This window comes from Patagioenas fasciata, chromosome Z (assembly GCF_037038585.1).
Source record: "Patagioenas fasciata isolate bPatFas1 chromosome Z, bPatFas1.hap1, whole genome shotgun sequence".
NCBI lineage: Eukaryota > Metazoa > Chordata > Aves > Columbiformes > Columbidae > Patagioenas > Patagioenas fasciata.
In genome coordinates this window covers 55680260-55698664 of record NC_092560.1, presented here as the reverse complement: position 1 = coordinate 55698664, position 18405 = coordinate 55680260, and the positions used below count along the sequence as shown (strand labels likewise).

The 18405-nt window shown below is 41.5% G+C and overlaps 1 protein-coding gene across 2 annotated transcripts in view; it reads left to right on the top strand.

Moving 5' to 3' along the window:
* The first annotated feature begins 2878 nt into the window (after positions 1-2878).
* Positions 2879-18405, top strand: part of IPO11 (importin 11) — a 93997-nt gene continuing 78470 nt past the window's right edge. For both annotated transcript variants that reach the window (XM_065861418.2, XM_071802482.1), the window contains exons 1-6: positions 2879-3016; positions 3745-3800; positions 6107-6190; positions 6476-6619; positions 8226-8326; positions 16951-17023. In XM_065861418.2, the coding sequence (XP_065717490.1) occupies positions 6482-6619; positions 8226-8326; positions 16951-17023 (312 nt within the window). In that variant the 5' untranslated portion in view covers positions 2879-3016; positions 3745-3800; positions 6107-6190; positions 6476-6481. The remainder of the gene's footprint in view (positions 3017-3744; positions 3801-6106; positions 6191-6475; positions 6620-8225; positions 8327-16950; positions 17024-18405) is intronic.

Below are 18405 nucleotides of genomic sequence, written 5' to 3'. Positions count from 1 at the left end.
GAGTCATGACTTCATCCCTGCGTGAAGTTGCAGAGTCAATAGTTACTGTTTTCCTGAATCATAAGACAGGCCAAAGCACGTTTTTCTTTTGACAGCTGCAATGCAGAGGTAATGCAGATTTCCCTAGGAAAACTCTGCCTCGTTCTTGGCAACAAATATGCATAATCCAAACTAGATTAAGACCCTTCAGTTACCCTTTCTGTCAGGGTACAGACATGTGTTGCTCTAAGACTCTGACAGCTTTGGTTGAGGCTACAACTCCTCCTTGCCCTGAAGTGCCAGGTGGTTTTCTTATTGGAATTGAATTTACAGCTGACAAAACCCCCCACACCCTCTGTCCATGCTTACAAGCACCAGCCCTTTGGTAGTTTTCTGATGGTTCCTAGAGTGGTTTGGTGGCAATGAGGAGGGGGTAAAGGATGATGGTAGTTTCAGGTACCTCGATAATGTTTTTGCAATGCTCTTGTTTCTGAGAAACAGTCACTGGGATTTCTCCAAGAAAATATTATGGACAGACCTGGAATGTGCGTCACTACCAGAGGACAAATGGAAGACACAGGCATTTTGAATCAAAAGGAAACGTTTAAATACACTTTAATACAAACAATCCTCAACAAGTAAAATGACTGTAACTCTGTTTCCATTGCCCAGACCAGACTATGGGTTGTACTGTCAAGTATTGTGCAAGGATATAGCGAGGTGAAGTCCATGATCAGAGAATGCAGATTTCAATTATGGCAGCATCAATCCACGTTATTTGGTATATTTAAAAACACAGTCACTTGGAAGTCCAGTGCCTCACTTTTGCCGGGAAAGAATTTATCACTTTTAAAATACAGAGCAGCAGCTTTTTGCCTCCTCTCTGTGATAAAACCTCATATTAATGCCATTTTTAGAGGAGACATATAAATGTCTATTACATAGATCACAGAAATAGGGATCGTTATCTAGTTGGTTCTTAATACTGTAAGCAGCAGTTAAAATGCATATCCTTATATATGCATACATGTTTGTTCATGTTCAGGACTGGGAGTTAGGACTGCCTAGTATTGAGAGTTAGTACTGTTCCTGTGTAACCCAATACTAAGCTGTGCTACATGGGTACAGTTGCAGATAGAATGTGAAGAAGCTTAAAAGGAAGGCATAAATTAAAACCAAAAATACCTACTGAAATCACATATATCCATTAAATGAGGTTGTTTTTCAGGGTAAACTTTGTTTTTTGGGACTGTCTGAACTTTTCCTGCAATTTTGAAGTTTTCTGGTATTTCCTGTCAATGGAAAATAGGATACAAATTCATTTGCTATTCATAGCACAGACACGGCAAGAAAGTGAACAAGAAGCTGGGCTGCATCAAGACGGCCATAAGCAGCAAAGACAAAGAAGTCGTTGACCCACTCTGCTCAGGGCCTGTCAGGCACACCTGGAATATTGTGTTCAGTCTTGGTCCCTGCTATACAAAAAATATGTGGCTGGGCTGGAGAGGGTCCAGGGAAAGGCCGCAAAGGTGATCAAAGGACTGTGTGATCAAAGGATCCTGCTGTGCAAGGCAAGGCTGAGAGAACTGGGCTTGTTCTGCCTGGAGAAAAGAAGGTGTATGGGGATATAGCGGAAGATTTGGCGAGGAGGTTAGTTAAATGTAAATACGCTCAAGTGACTTGCACCTGTCTGTAGAAAAAGCACACACATCACACTAATTGTCTTACTGACCTCGTGTGCTTGATGAGTAGAAGCTCTGTGTTAGATAACACAGGCCTGGGAGAAACTCTGGGCACCTTATCACTGTGTCTGAGATTTCTGCTTTGTTGTGAGAAAGAGCGGGAGGCCGCGCCTGCCTGAAGCCTTGAAATACAAGCGAGCTCAACAGGCCCAGCGATCTTCCAGCAGGGCTGAACTGACCAGCGCCTGCGTCCCCGTTTGTGTCACCTCTGCCTGGGAGCTTAGGTGTGGCTTCGGAGATCCCCCAGTAGAGAGGTAACTAAAATAAAACTTGCTCTTTGCAAATGCATCCGTGGCCTCTGGCTCTTCTTGCGATGTGCCTGCGTATGTGCACACAGAAGGCTAAGGGGAAACCTCATTCCAGTATTTAATTGTGGCCACAAAGAAGATTTTTACAAACAGTCACATGGAAAAGACAAGGGGTAGTGGGCACAAGTTACTCCAGGGGAGATGATTGGACACGAGGGAAATTTTTCACCATGAGAACAAACAGCCATTGGAATAATCTCCCCAGCGAGGTGGTGGATTCCCCAACATCGGACACTTTTAAGATTCAGATGGACAGGGTGCTGCACCATCTCATCTAGACTGTGACTGTGCCACAAAAGTCCGGACCAGGTGATCCCTGAGGTCCCTCACAACCTGCTGTTGTGTCATTCGACGATAACACCGAAGATTTTTATAATAGCCTCCCAACACCATTCTCAGGCGTTACAGCTGGTGACAATGGCCTCAAACACATCACTAAAACTATGTCACAATTTCCCTCTTTCTTCAGCCGTTTCCCCTCGTCCGCAGCCCGCACACGCCAGCAGCAGCAGCCCCGTCACGCGCTGTGACGTAACGGGTGCCGCAGCCGCCCCGCCCGCCGCGCGCAGGCCGTGTCCCGGTGACGGCTCCCGGCGGGGCTGAGGCGGGCGGCCCGGCGCAGCCCAGGGGCCGTCTCTGGGCACCCGTGAGCCCGCCTGGCTGCCCCGTCGGGGACGAGGCGAAGCAGCACGACCGGACCCCGCTTCTCGGAGAAGCCGCTGACGTCAGGCGGTGCCGCGCGCCGGGCGCCCCGCCCACACATCCGTAGTCCCCGCCCCCTGCGGCGGGAGCGGCACGCGGCGGTCGCGGCGGCTTTCATCCGCTCGGCGGTGAGAGGCGGCCGCGAGTCGCGGCGCAGTGACGTCACGGCGGCGCGCCGGGGGAGGCGGAGTGCGGCGGTGGCTGGTCCCGGCTCGTGGCGCGAGCTTCCGAACCGGCGGGGTCTCGCGCGCCCGGCCCGGCGCGCGGCGCCAGCAGCAGGCAACGGTGAGTCGCGTGCGGGGCCGCGCGGCCGGGACCCGGGGCGCTGCGGGCTGCTCGCGCGCCGTTCCGGGCCGCCTCCCGCCGCTCCTGGTGTGGCGGGCTCGTGGCGGGACGCGGGGCCGGGTGGGCAGGGCCCGAGCGGTGCAGGGCCCGGGCGGGAGAGTTGGCCAGGGCGAGGGGGCGAAGCGGCTTCGGCTCGCAGCGAGGCCGCGCTCGGGGGAAAGAGCCCCGGAGGTGCAGCGCAGCGGGCGGGGCGGCCCTTCCGCACCCGCGCAGGCCGCTGTTCTCCGGTTCTGCGCTGAGCTGGCCGATGCTGCTCGCGTGTCCTTTCCGTGGTGTACCGACCCCTGTGCTGGCTGCTGCAGACCAGCCAGGGTGATACAGTTCTTGCCAATGGCCAAGTACATCCCAGAATCACAGAATGTTTGGGGTCTGAAGGGATCTCTGGAGATCATCTCGTCCAACCCACCTGCTAAGCCAGGTTCACTCAGAGTAGATGAGTTTCTCTTCAAATCGCATAAAGTGCAGTGCATTCTTGGAGTCGGAAGAGCTGTCACCTCATGCTAGAGAGCTCTTTCCTGCTTGAAACAGTTTTCAGCAGAGGTAGAATTGACAAGACGGCATCAGAACAATATGAGGCATTAAGATGGATGGTTTGTTGACAGAACTTGTTTTTTGTAGCAAAGGACAAGTATTTGCCTTCATTAAAAGTGGTTATTTTCTTCCTGCAGGTTGAAGAACAGCATTGGAAGGTTTACAATAAAGCAGATTCTACCCTAAATCAAAGGTGAGTTGTTTCTCTGTTTTGTTACCTTAGAAGCCAACAACATGTGTGAACTGTAAGTATGTGGCTCTAGATGCAACGCTGATACTGCTTCCATTTTCTGTCTTTACATACCTTGCTTCCCTTGTGACTCTGATGAAGTGATGTCTGTTGTATTTTTGCCATGGCTTTTAAATTAGCATTCATTATATGTGAGAACTAACCCAGTCTTTACAAACAGTGTTCTACCTGTGAGTTTTGGTTTCTTGAAACTGCATTTTACCACCGTTTTTTTTTTTTTTACAACTCTCTGCCTTTTTTTCTTGTTCTTTCATTGTACCATTCTTCAGAAGGGCATTTAGTACTTGTATGTAAATGATGGAATACAGGCTTTTGTTCCCTGAGCTTTATAAAATTTTCAAGCTGTATTATCAGAAACAGGTTTAAACTGTAGTTAAACTGAAATGATTTAAAGCTGTTTCAGAGTATGAGGGCAGATTGAAAGTTGCATTCCTGTTTCAGCTGTTGCACACTAATTTGTTAGAAGGTCTTCTGTCCTATCTCTTTGCAGATCTGTTAAAATTAGGGGAACTAGGAAGAAGTCAAAGGAATGCGATTGATCTTGTGAGATTGTCGATCCTGTAAGCTTACTATTAAACATTAAAAATAGGCCTGTGTTGTCTCTGTATGTGTCTTCAGCTTTTTCTGTGTCATCAATACGGAACCCTCTGATAGACTTTCTTATGAGTTATACCCAACCAAATCCTTGGAATAGTCTCAATGCAATTTTTTTTTTTACTGGCTGTTCTTTTTCTGAGTAGTTGTTGATCAATTTGATACTTTCCACTTAACCTATAAGGCTGTTCTTCTCCTTAATATTTTTAATGCAGTCTGACTTCTCTTAGTATGGTTGTCAGTCTTGCTCACTTCTGTTCTTTATTCCTGTGTTCTACCTTGGTCTTTGTCCTTTTATCCTTTATGTCTTCTGCATGCTGACTTTTTCCAAGACCTATGTTTTAGTTTCACTTTTTGTAAAAATAACTTTGTAGATGTTCATTTAACTATGGATGCTAGTATTCTTGTTCCTTGTTTCAGAAGGTGACCCTTAGGTGGTTCTTTCAGCCTTAAGGAATGGAAACTTTGGTTTTTATGTTTTCCTTGAAACAAATGTGCAGGAAAATACATTTTTGAGCTTCTGCTTGAACCTCCCTAGCTGCAGTTTGTAGCTTTGTAGTTATTTGTTAGTTACCTTATGTGCTGATGAGAAGTGTTTGGTTCAGTCCTCTTTGCAACTGCCCCTTGGGAAGTTTGTTGTGTTACTGAGTCTTCCCTGAGCTTCCACTTCCCTGAACAAGTCCTCAGCCTCTCCTTTTGGGTAATTTGCTCTAGGCCTCAGACTGTCTGAGTGGCTGTGGCCTCTCTCCGGTTTCTATACTTCTTTCTTGAAACGGACAGAGGGACAGGAGTGATGACAAACCTGAAGACCCTGTTCTAGAGTCAGTCTTGGCTGCTGCTGAGGAAAGGAGGATAACGACATCCCCAGAGCCACTTGCTGTGTTCCTCTTAACACAGCCCAGTGTGTACTTGTCTTGTTTTGGGCAATATATTTACCACTTTGTGTCTTTCTCATTTCAGAGAATCTATTCTTACACCCCTTTAGAGTGGAAAAGAATTAATTGAATTCTTAACAAAAGATAACAAAAAAAGTACAGAATTAATTGATCGGACATGAGTGAGTTGTTCTACTGCATTCTTTGAAGTCTGTATAAAGTGAAGTGTGGAGGTGTTTACTGATGGAATCTAGATGATCTTTTGAGATCCCTTCCAATCCCTAACATTCTGTGAATTTGTGTGATTCTGTGAATCCTTTGTTTTGTTCCCCGGCAGATGTATAGCTGTCCTTGATATGTTTTTGTAAGTGACATGTGATTCCAAAATTTGGAGGTATTTCAGTGTTATGGGAAAAGTACTTGGTTACTGATTTGCCTGTATCAGAAGGATTGACTACTCAGGAAAACCATTGAAGAAGCATGGCAGAACACGGGAATATTCTCTGAAGTCAACTGTGTGTGCAGACACTTCCTTAGGAAGGAATGAAAGAATGATGACTAGAACAGAAGTGGATCTTGGATTTTTGCCATCAGGAGGAGATGAAGGAGTTTGGGAGTGGGAATGACCTTTGTGTCTGCAGCGCTGTTTCTCTCACAGATTCTCACTCCTTTCTCCCGGCTCCTGTTACACAGCAGATTTTCCCCCTTCTGAAACATGTCATTCCAGAGGTGCTACCACCATCCAAAAATGATAATACTCTGCATCCTCTTCTCTTTCAGACGAGCCTGTGATTTTCTCTGCCTACATTTGAGGTCATCACTAGCAGTGGTTTTGGTTTTCGTTTGCTGTGCTTCACAAGCGAGGTAACTGGTTTAAAATATAAATATTTCTTGTAATTCCTCAAAGGCAGTAAATGTACTCGCAATAATGGATGTAATGCTTGCTTTTTCTGCTGAGTGATCTCTGAAAGCAAAATAGTTTAATTGCTGTACCTTGATGCTGCCTGTGAGTGGGTGTAATGTGATCCTACATGGTGTAGTCTAACGACAACTGAGCGTGGGGTGTTTAGGTGATATCAATGGAAAATACCTGTCTATATTTGCTGTCTTTTTTCTTTAGTGTTTTTCCTCCTTTTTAAATGTTCTCAGGTTTTCATGGATATCAACAGTGCCAGCAATATTGTTTTGCAAGTCTTGACCCAAGCTACCAGCCAAGATACTGCAGTGCTGAAACCAGCAGAGGAGCAACTGAAGCAGTGGGAGACACAACCAGGGTTCTATTCAGTCTTGTTGGTAAGACACAGCGGAAAAGTGCGATGAAGTAAACGTTGAGTAATTCTAGATGTGGCTCTAGAATACTGTGGCACCATGACCTGTGGCTGAGAAAAGCCTTGAGTTGTCATGGTCCAGCTGCTGGTATCCCAATGCTGTGTGGTGAAAGGCGTTGTCATCACCGTGTCTCACAGCAGGCTTGTTTCCCAGATGTTCAGAAGGAGGAGGAAATCCAGCTTGTAGTGCCCTGAGGTGCTGGGCTCTAGTGCTGACCTTGTTGTTGGCCTGTTACGAATTCTAGATGGTAGAAGACCAAGAGGACCCTTGTCAAAGGAATGACATTTACTGCCCCATGAGGGAGGGAGGCTTGTATGGACCAGAACCACCTTTATCGTGGATTTGGTGGCATTATGTCTGCTTTTGTAGAAGTTCCCCTGTGATTGTGTTACATATAGATCCTTCCATGTTGTGTGGTGCTTATCAGTGGGATACAACCTTTTTGGTGTTTAGGTTGCTAGTTTTGGAGTCAGTAGCCTTGTCGGCTTGTAAGTGTGTTTGCGTTCTAGTGATTGGAGTTTGTGAGGGTTCTTTTTGTGCTGGGCATTATGCTTAGAAAGCTGGTAGTATTATAGAAATAGAGTTTGATAAAATTATAAGTTTTGAGTTCATATTGAAAAGCTTGATGAGGTTCCAGCTTCTTTTAAAGGTTTATTTTTAGTTCGTCAGACACAACAGCCAAAACTAGCAGATGCTCTTGACCTGAATCCCTGCATTTTTCATGTCCCTTCTTAGTAGCCTTCTAAAAGCACTTTATACAAGTGGTGCAGTGCACTGTGTAATGATACCACTGAGCTAACATCTATTTGCTCCGTAAAGCAGGGACTAATGTCTCACCCCCTTGAGAAGGATCCGTCTGGTGCAGTGGTACTTGTATTAAGATTCAATGGTCTATATTTATTTTAATTTCTCCTGCTTGGTTTATTTTACACTGTTACTGTATGAAATAATCTTTTTTACTTTGTATATACAGATAGGTACATAAAAGTGTATATAGGTAGATACAGATCTATGTATGTGTTTAGATACTTAACTTTTAAGTAGCAGAAGCTGATTTTCTAGAATAAGCACAGCCAAGTGTAAGAGTTGCTGTCCTTCCAGGTTACTGTTTTGCAGTCAACATTGGTAATCAGGACAGTTCTCAGCATATGTCAAAATAACAAATCTCCTGAAAGGGTTTGGAAGTCTGTGGCACTGTACAATACAGAATAATTTCTTATTCTAATCAGAATTCAGCTGTGCCATTAAAGAGTGTAATAGCTGGCTGGTGCTGGTAATTATTATTTTTTTATTCCTTCCTCAGCCAGAAGAGATTAGAAATACATTTGCCATATATGTTTAGTTTACTTTTTATGAATCAAGTGTTAGGGCTAGTGATAAGCATTAATGTTTAGCACTTTGTTTAATGTGTCTGTCAAATGCTGGCTAGTGCATTTTGTTCATATACACCTGTACATACAGTGGTGTGTGTATTTATACATATGCCAGTGCATGTGTTAATACAATTTCTATCCTGTGGTGTATTGATCAGTTTTTAACTTAATCTTTTTTTTTTTTTTTTTTTAAACAGAATATCTTTACAAATCATACCCTGGATGTGAACGTAAGATGGTTAGCTGTGCTGTACTTTAAAAATGGAATTGATCGCTACTGGAGACGTGTCGCACCACAGTAAGTTCTGATTTTCTTCTACCTCACCTCCTACAGTAGTTTCTGTTACACTTGTCAAACTGGAAAAGAACAAATTCCTTGGTTGACAGAATTTATTTTAGAATTCATGGTGAAACAGATAAAACTTTTCAACATTAGGACTCACTATTGAACCACTCTGTTTTTGTATTTCTTCTTACAGCTCTATTCATGTTTTATTTTAAAAAACTGAGTTAGAAGGCTATTTTGTAGAAACGAGATTTTGAAGTGAAGTGGTAAGCTTTATAAGGTTAGCACTTGGATTTTCTGATAATGGCAGATGAAGGCAAAGGTAGGAAACCTCTTGGAGAGATTATAAAGGAGGAATTTAATTTAAACGGATTAATAATTCACATTGAACATGTACATGATAAGGAGGAAGTTGCTATCATGACAGCAAATTCTGGTCTTCATTGTCTGTTGTTCTGACATGTGTGTTCTGATAATGCATGACAAAAAAACTTCTTCGAAGAAGCTAAAACTCTAGCCAGTGTTCTCAACCACCAAATCATTTACTTAAAAGTTACAATAAATGCCATTATAATTTGTTATACCTGCAGACCTATATACTTTTGGTTGTTCCATGTGGAGTTTTTTCTTTTCCCTTTAAAAAGTAGGGCTAATTTCAAAAAGGGTTTCAATTTTCCTTCATTGTTTTTAGGAACCAAAAAAGGCTTGGAAGTGTTCAGTCTCTCTCTTAAATGGTAGTAATATAAATAGGTGGGACATCATTGTGAGGTTCTGTAGGGAACAACTTGTAATTCCAGGTCCACTTTTTATGAGTCATTGTTCTAAGCTATTTCAGAAAAGTATGACAAGATTTTCATTGTGTTTGTTTGAGATAAGTTAATGTATTTTGCCTTACATTGTAAGCTTTTCTGAAGATTCATCAAAAGAGGGAAAAGTGATGAAGTTCTACAGCTGTGGAACATTTTAGTAGTACTCCTTCATTATTATGGAAAGTACTAGAGTTTTTGTACGTGTGGTTTAGTATACAATTGCAAAACATCTGGAAGCATTCGGATTCTCTTTTATGTAAGGGGAAAATAATACTAATATAAATATTAATAATAGCCAATATAACATATATTTTTAAAGATTCCATGAAATAATTTTATATGAAATTGTATATATTCTATATGAAATATGACCAGTTCTATTTTTTCTATTTGCAGATTTAGCACAATTAATGTATAAAATATTTATTTTAAAATATTGGCTGTTGGTAAAGATTCCATGTGGTAAATAAGTACTAAGTTTCCACTCTATGTCTATTTTTTTTCCTCTATTTCTAATTTCATTTCTAAATTTTTTGTATGTACAATCCTATCAGTATTTTGCACTCACCCAGATTGCTTTTCTCTTACGTTGAGGGCATTTTGAGAAATGCTGCTTTTAAGCTGTGATTTCTCAGTGGATTGCTTTGTGAACCAGTTTTGTTTTAGATGCTATGATCTTTGAATATTTCACTGTATATATTGCATTTTTGTTGTCCTTGCAAAATTCTCGTCTTTCATCTTGTCTATCACATCAGCAGCTGTCCTGTGTCCATCCGTGGTAGTACCTCAAAGCGTGTTCTGATCCATCCTGTTTGGTAGAGCAGATGTTGGATATAGAGGTGACTGTTCTCTGCTGCTTCTCAAAGGAAAGGCCTTTTTATACCTGTGTTTTCTTAGTGGGATGTGAACTCAGGTCTATCTACTTTACTTAGCTGTTGATTTTCACAAAAGCTAAGGAAAAAAAATCATACTGTTGACATTTCTGCTTTTTGCCAAATGTAGTTGAAATTTGCCAGGTAGTTTGAAGAATTATGAGAATTGGAGGAGAGTTCTTGCAGACAGGTAATATTTTCATACAACCTTAATTCCTTAGTGCTAAAGATGGTTTCTTTCAGAACAATTTCTCTTGAATATTTGTGTACTTGTGGAGAACTTTCAGTCTCCACAGACTTTCCCAGTAAGATAAATACCTCTGTTGTACCAGTGTGCTGAAGTTAGTTCCAGCTGAATCAAGCAGAACTAGCTTTCCCCTTCTGCTGATCATTCATGATTTCTCAGCTGCTACTTCTGCAAAGCAGGAAAATCCTGATGGTGAATTCTTTGAACAGGACAGTATCTGAGTGTTTCATTCTGCTAAAATACATAGCTACAAAACAGTGAATACAAACAACTTTTTTTTTTTTTTTTTTTTTTTTTAAATGAAGAAAGAGTGAGTCTTCTGAAATAGTTTTCTTTTTGTACATGTTCACTGATGCTCTCTGTCCTATTCATGCTACTTATTTTCCACCTGCCTTGGACTTAAAGCAGCGTTTTCCAGTGAGGGTTATTTCAGAGCTGGTCTTGTGAATGTTCTCCTGTGTGCTTTGTCAGGCAGCTTCCCAGGTTGCTGTGGGCAAGAGCCTGGGGTTGTAATACTCTCATTTAAGGCATGGTGTGGCCTGGTTTTGAATGTGTTGCCAGCCTCCTCAGAAGGTGATTTTACTTTATGATTGTGTATGTGGTTTTGTTTTATGGCTTTTCTTGAGTTGGAATTTTATTAGGAGTTCCTTTTCTTGAACATGTTTTTAATTTTGCAGATCATCCTGTTAAATCCTGTCTTTTGTGGATTTTGTTCTCTGATTTGATTATTGTGTTGGCAACTTTAACAATACAGCTCAAATCCATGTTTTTGTTTATTTGAATGATAACTATAAATAACGCTTGAGATCTGGATTTTTAGCTTATGAAATAGTAGAATCTTTTAAAAAAAGCTCCAAAGGAACTTTTAAAATATTTGGATACGTGTTTCCTCATACCATGAACACAGAAAAAGATCAGAAACTTGGAAGCTGCCAATTGTGAATGGCAACCACATAAATACTTAGAAGTTAATCTCTAGAAGAACTTGTTTTAATTTTTGCTTTGGAGTAATTCAGTGCTGAAGGGATATAATTTGTTGAATTATACACATTCTTCCCAAATTCTAACCTGCCTATAATTTCTGAAAGGTGGTGTGGGGTTTTCTTGCAGCACATTAAAAGAGGACAGAGATACCACTGTCTGTGGCTCTGTGGCTCTCTCTGTGACTTGTGGATGGGTGAGCATGTAGCAGGGAATCTGGTCTCCAGCAGATGCCACTGTCGTATTATCTAAATGGTAAATTCCTCCATCCTCTGAAGAACTGTTGGAGGTTCTTCAATTCCTGCCACATAATGCAGTATAGCACTTACATCTGCACTGGTTTCTTAATTTGTTTTTTTTTTATTATTATTATTATTATTACTCTTTGCCACCTCTGCTCATAAGCTTCGGTATTTGAGGTGTTCATTCTTATGAATCTGTTTCGCTTCCTTCATTTGTTTTGTTTGTAATGGTGAAAGTGTAATTATGGCATTTTTATTAATGGTTAGCAATGAACTGAATGCTTGCTGCTCTTGGAGTATGAATATGGTATGACTAATATAATTCTAGTTATGAAAGAGTAATTAAAGCAAGGAGCCTCATTTCCTCACAAACAAGGTAAATGTAATAATATAGTAGAACATTTTTTTGTTTGTTTATAAACCGGGTTTTAGGTGCTTTCTGTTATCCCTGAAAGTGAGATATTGTACAAGATACAAGTAATTGAGATTAGATTTCTTATTTGTATTAAAAATGGCGTACGAGTTTTAGAAACTACTTAAAGTGTGCATGTACATGTGGAAATTATATACCATGTTTTTGTCTTTAAAAAAAAAAACAAAAGGACCACAGAAATTGGATGTCATCTTGTGGCTTTACATTAATAGCTGAAATAGTTTTCTGCAGAAAAACATTTACTATTGCAGGAATCTTTGTAAACGTTACCTAAATGTTTTTAGGCATAATTTAATTTTATGTAGAAATAACTTAAAGCCTAAGTCTTCATAAAAAGACATTTAAACATGTTTCCTGAGTGCTATAAATAACCTTTCAAAGTAGGACTTAGTGCACAGCTCTGAGTCAAAAGTGAAACAATAAATTTCCCCCCTTGTGTACTAAGAATGATAACACTTTGATTTAGAAAATAGTGAGTACTTATGTTATATACAAAGGGGAAAAAAGTTAAAATTGGAATGTTGTTGCAAATGTTTGATCTTAGGCTAAATCTTATCACTGCTTTTTATTATTTTGAGATGCGTATTTAGTATTTCTCTAGATTAGTGTAAAAGCTGTGTTTTAGGGAGCTTTAGCCACCATTTTGAGTCTCACTATATAAAACTGGTAGCTTAGTATCTGTGCCTGAGGTCAGACAACAGGAAGTGGTTAGAATCATAGATTTGGATTGGAAGGGATCTTCTAAAGTCATCTAGTCCAACCCCCCTGCCATGAGCAGGGACATCTTCAACTAGATCAGGTTGCTCAGAGCCCCGTCCAGCCTGGCCTGGAATGTCTTCAGGGATGGCGCATCTACCACCTCTCTGGGCAACCTGTGCCAGTGTTTCACCACCCTCATTGTAAAAAATTTCTTCCTCATATCTAGCCTGTATCTCTCCTCTTTTAGTTTAAAACTATTACCTCTTGCTCTGTCGTAACAGGTCCTTCTAAAAAGTCTGTCCCCATCTTTCTTACAGGCTCCATTTAGGTACTGAAAGGCCACAATAAGGTCTCCCTAGAGCCTTCGCTTCTCCAGGCTGAACAGCCCCAACTCTCTCAGCCTGTCCTCACAGCAGAGCTGTTCCAGCACTCTGATCATTTTTGTGGCCCCCTCTGGACCCTCTCCAACAGGTCCATGTCTTTCCTGTACTGAGGGCTCCAGAGCTGGATGCAGGACTCCAGGTGGGGTGTTACAGAGGGACCCCAAAGTTAGTTTTAGGTGGACAACAATGCTAAAACAGGCTTTTATTCCATCCAGGAAAGTCTGGGAAAACAACCAATTAGAAATGGGGTTTATAAAATCAGTTAATACTCCTGTAACGTAAAATACAGATTCGGATATCAACTTGAGGAGATTATATGGGGTACAGCAAAATAAGAATAATGGACATCCACAGTGTGCATACATGCACTCACAATAAACAATACCAGAGCCGTCCCTGACAGAAGGAAAATACATGTGCTTATATTTAAACATGGAATACACTCACTGGTCTAGCAAGGAAAACACCTGCCCAAGCGGCGAGGAATTATTAAATACGCTCGCTTATCTGACGAGGGAACATCTAGTTACCACTCACCCACAAGTGGAGATGAGGCAGTCCGATTTTTCGGGAGGTTACCTTAGATGGCGTCCCAATCCTGGGAGGGCTCTCTGCAGCAACATTTGGCCAGTGCTCCCAGAGGACCACACAAAAGCAGCCTCAGCTGGACCCTGTTTTATAGTCTGGTCAGGTCTGGCTGTGGGCAGTCTAGAAGCTTCGTGGCTTCTCTGCAGCCCCCTACTGTAGCTACATGTGCCTCTGCAGCCCCCTACTGTGGCTGGTGCGCCCCCTCCTCTCTCCTAACGACTCTGGCCTGGGTCTCACAATAAGAGCCATTAACTTGCCCCATTGCATGAGTGGGGGGAGGTGTTGGCAAAGAAGGGGGATGTGCAGGCATGAAGCTGCCACATCAGTTCTCAGTGGAGCGGGGGCAGTGGGGGGAGAGTGTGTTGCCACAGAGTGGAGTAGAGGGGCAGAATCGCCTCCCTCAACCTGCTGGCCTCACTCCCTTTGGTGCAGCCCAAGATACAATTAGCCTTCTGCGTTGCAAGAGCACATTGCCAGCTCATGTCCAATCTTCCATCCTTCTGTACCCCCAAGTCCTTCTCCACAGGGCTGCTCTCTATCACTTCATCCCCCAGTCTGTATTGATACTGGGGGTTGCCCCAACCCAGGTGCAGGAACTTGCACTTGGCATTATTGAACCTCATGAGGTTTGCATGGGCCCACTTCTCGAGCTTGTCCAGGTCCCTCTGGATGGTGTCCTGTCCCTCAGGTGTGTCAGCTGCACCACTTAGCTTGGTGTCATCCACAAACTTGCTGAGGGTGCACTCAATCCCACTGTCTGTGTCATTGATGAAGATACTAAACAGTACTGGTCCTGATACAGACCCCTGAGGAACACAGCCAGTCACCAGTGCCCATCCACACATTGAGCCATTGACCACTACTCTCTGGGTGCGACCATCCAGCCAGTTCTGCATGCACCAAACAATCCGCCCATCAAATCCAAGCTTCTCCAACTTAGAAAGAAGGATGTTGTGGGGGAACACGTCAAAGGCTTTACAGAAGTCCAGATAGATGGCATCCATAGCCCTTCCTTTGTCCACTGATGTAGTCACTCCATCATAGAAAGCAACTAGTTTGGTCAGTCAGGACTTGCCCTTGGTGAAGCAGTGCTGGCTGTCTTGAATTACCTCCCTGTCCTCCATGTGCCTTAGCATTACTGCTTGCAGGATCTGTTCCGTGATCTTTCCAGGCATAGAGGTTAGGCTGGAGATCGGTAGTTCCCAGGTTCTTCTTTTATACCATTTTTAGAAGGGGTGCGATGTTTCCATTTTTCCAGTCACCAGAGACTTTCCCTGACTGTCGTGACTTCTCAAATATCATGGAGAGTGGCTTGGCAAGTGCATCAACTAATTCCTTCAGGACCCTGTGATATATCTCGTCAGGTCCCATAGATTTATATATGTTCAGGCTCCATGAGTGGTCACAGACCTGATCCTCACTAACATGGGAGGGACTTTGCTCCCACAGTCCCCTCTTGCAGTTCATCCACTTGAGAGGTGAGGGAAGAGAGTTTGCCCATGAGGACTGCGACAAAGAAGTTGCTAAGTACCTCATCCATTGTTGCCAGTTCACCAGTCTTGCTCATCACGGGGGCTACACTACCTCTGGCCTTCCTGTTCTGGCTGACCTACCTGTAGAAGCCCTTCTTGTTATTCTTTGTGTCCCTTGCCAAGTACAGCTCCAGCTGCACCTTGGCCTTCCTGACCCCATCTCTGCACAACCGCAGAGCATCCCCTGTGCTCTTCCCATGATCCCTGTCCCTGCTACCACTGCCTGTGCATTTCCTTCTTGCCCTGTAGTTTGTCCAGCAGGTCTCAACTCAGCTGTGCTGGCCTCTTGCCCTCCTTACCCCATTTCTTACAGCTGGGGATTGGGAGCTCTTGCACTCTATGGAAAGCATCCTTAAAGCTCTGCCAGCTCTGTTCTGCTCCCTTGTCCCTGAGGGCAGTTTCCCAGAGGTCATGTTCACTAACTTAACTCCTTGAGGAACTGGAAGTTGACTTTCCTACCATTCAGGGCCCTGACTTTATTCTTTGCCTGTCCCACGTCCCTCAGGACTGTGAACTCCATGAGTGCGTGATCACTGCAGCCCAAGCTACCTCCAGTGTTGGCATCACTGATTAGCTCGCTTGCACTGGTGACCATCAGGTGTGGTGTCACATCCCCCCTGGTAGGGCTGTCTCTTACCTGGCCTAGAAGTTATCCTCAGTGCATTCCAGGAATCTCCTGGATTGCCTGCAGCTCACTGTGCCACTTTTCCAGCACATGTCAGGGTGGTTGAAGTTGTTGGTTGTTCTGCTGTGTGTTTTTATTCTTCTTAATTTCCAGCAACTAAATTTCATTGGGATGTGGTGATCGCATGCATGTTTCTAAATTGTTGCAGTCTCAGATGAAAGTGTTATCTAAACAACCTTGTGTGATAACTTATGTCTTTTTATGTACAAGGAACAGCTTCCTAGCTGCTGTTAGTTAACAAAAGTTGATTATTTTTTCTGATTATATAATCTATAAATAACAACAAAGCATTTTTAAAATCAGTTTGTTTCCTACCTGGAATATACTAGAAATTTGCATCAGTCACATGAAGTCTGAAGTAGTGCTGGAGTGATAGGATATTTTAATTTGTAGTCTTAAACTTGTAGAAGTCACTTAGAAGGAAGTATAAAGATAATGTAAAGCTTCATGTGAGGAAAGTTAACGTTTATGGCTTAGAATTTATTATTCTTACTAGCTTTCCTTGCATTTTTGAAGACTGTATCAATATATTTTTCACTCAAAGGTATAACTTTCAAAGGCTTCGTATTTTTAAGTGTGGCTATATGACTTGCTTGTAGAAATGGATTTGTAGCAGAAAATGATTACTACTTTTGTAAGAAGAGCTGTCATTTGATAACCCGATTGCCTTAAACTGGACACCTATTTGTCATTATCTATTAGTGCACATGGACAAGTCATACACAAGTCATCAATAGCCACAGTGATAACTGTATAAAAACTGTCTAATAACAATCAGTTTATAGTTTGTGCAGTCTTCCCTTATTTTCATAATATATTAGGGTATCTTACTGTAAGCTTTCTTTTTGCCATTTGTATTTACAAAGGTCACATCAAAACTTGGGGTCTAATTTTGTCTGTTTCACTGTTCCCTCTCTTGTTAAATGTCTTGGAGACAGGGAAAAGAAGGGATGTTTATATGTTGACAGTTTATCAAACTGAAATATGTTAGTTTCAAGACAATGGAGTATAAAAGTTATCTTCATCCAGTCAAACACAGATGCACAGATAGAAATGATCATTTAACTTCTGTTTCTAGTAATGATGAGAAAATAATTCTAAATATGAACTAATAGTTGTTTTTTATTGAACATTATATAATATTCTAATAAATATATCCTGACAGTGCTCTTTCTGAGGAAGAAAAAGCTACATTGCGTGCTGGACTTATTACCAACTTTAATGAGCCAGTGAATCAGGTCAGTGGTAGACAATTAATTATTACTCTCCAAACAAATGCTTGTATTGGTATATAATTTGCTCTTTCTCTTTACAAAATGTTTAATAAAGTTTAGGAGTTGCGATTTTCATGTTGCCTTTCAGACAGATCTGTATGTTGAAGTAAGGTCTTTTTCCATGGATAATAATTCAACATGTTTTGTCTCTTTAAAGAGTTTGTGTTTTGTTGCAGTACTAGTTTATGTTGTCTATTGCTGTTTATGCAGCCATTTGGAGAGATGGTTCAGGGAATGGATGTAGCTCAAAAACAGCCTTCTCTCCCCAAGTGATTTTTCTTTTTTCAGCTGTATCTGTTCTCTGATCTGAATCCCAGTATTGCCCTACGAGGAAGTGTGGTGGGCGTGTAGCCGGAATGAGCTGTTGAGAATGCTGCTGCATAAACCCACCTAAGCATTATTGTTGTCACATATCTAGTCACAGCATTAATGAGCTTATATAAGCATAATGAAGATTCAGTATGATAATGTCTTGTCTTACAAAAAGTGACTAATTTTAAGCAACTTAGAATAAGGATTTATTGTTAAATTGAGTATAAAGCTATTGTTGGGGATTCAGAATATGCATATGCTGGATGAATGAGTCTTCCTTCTGTTAATTTATTCTTCCTCATGCAAGTATGAGATTCTGCAAGGAAATATTTGCAAATATTTTGAGTTAGGTCTTATAGAACTTTTCCAACAAAGTACTAAATGATTTAAGTAAGGTAAGGTTTAAAAAGAAAAGGTATAGCAAACAAACTTCCATTCTGCAGACAGTTCAGTTTCAACTGTTCAGCATTCCTTGATGGGATTAACGTTATTTGTAGGATTTTAGCAATGTGTCAAAACTAGGGTAGTTGAGTATTTGTAGAAGACTTTTGTGCAATGACAATTTTGACTAGAATTTAAAGTTTTTATTTCAAATGCAATTTTTAAAAATGCAGATAGACTTAGAAAATATCTTTAGATTTGTAATGCAGATATAGTTTCAGTGTCAAAAAAGAGATATATGACCAAGTATTACTTGTTTCTTTATTTCAACCAAAAATAACTATTAAGTATGTTGTCTTGGACTATAAAGTCTGTGTCATTTATGCTGTTACTAGGTAGTATGAAATTAATCAGATACTTAATTTTGCAGTGATTGCGTGGTATTCACATTTCTAAAAACCTAATGTTAACTGCATTGTATGTGAAACAATTCAAAATTTATCAACAGTTTTTTCACACCTTCATTAGTATTTAATCAATTTACCTGCTAAGACAATAGAATGATGTATGTTATAGTTATAAATTCCACTGCTGATGGACATGTCTCCCATTTTGAGACTATAGTTGCAGACTGAGATTGTAACCTTTTTAAC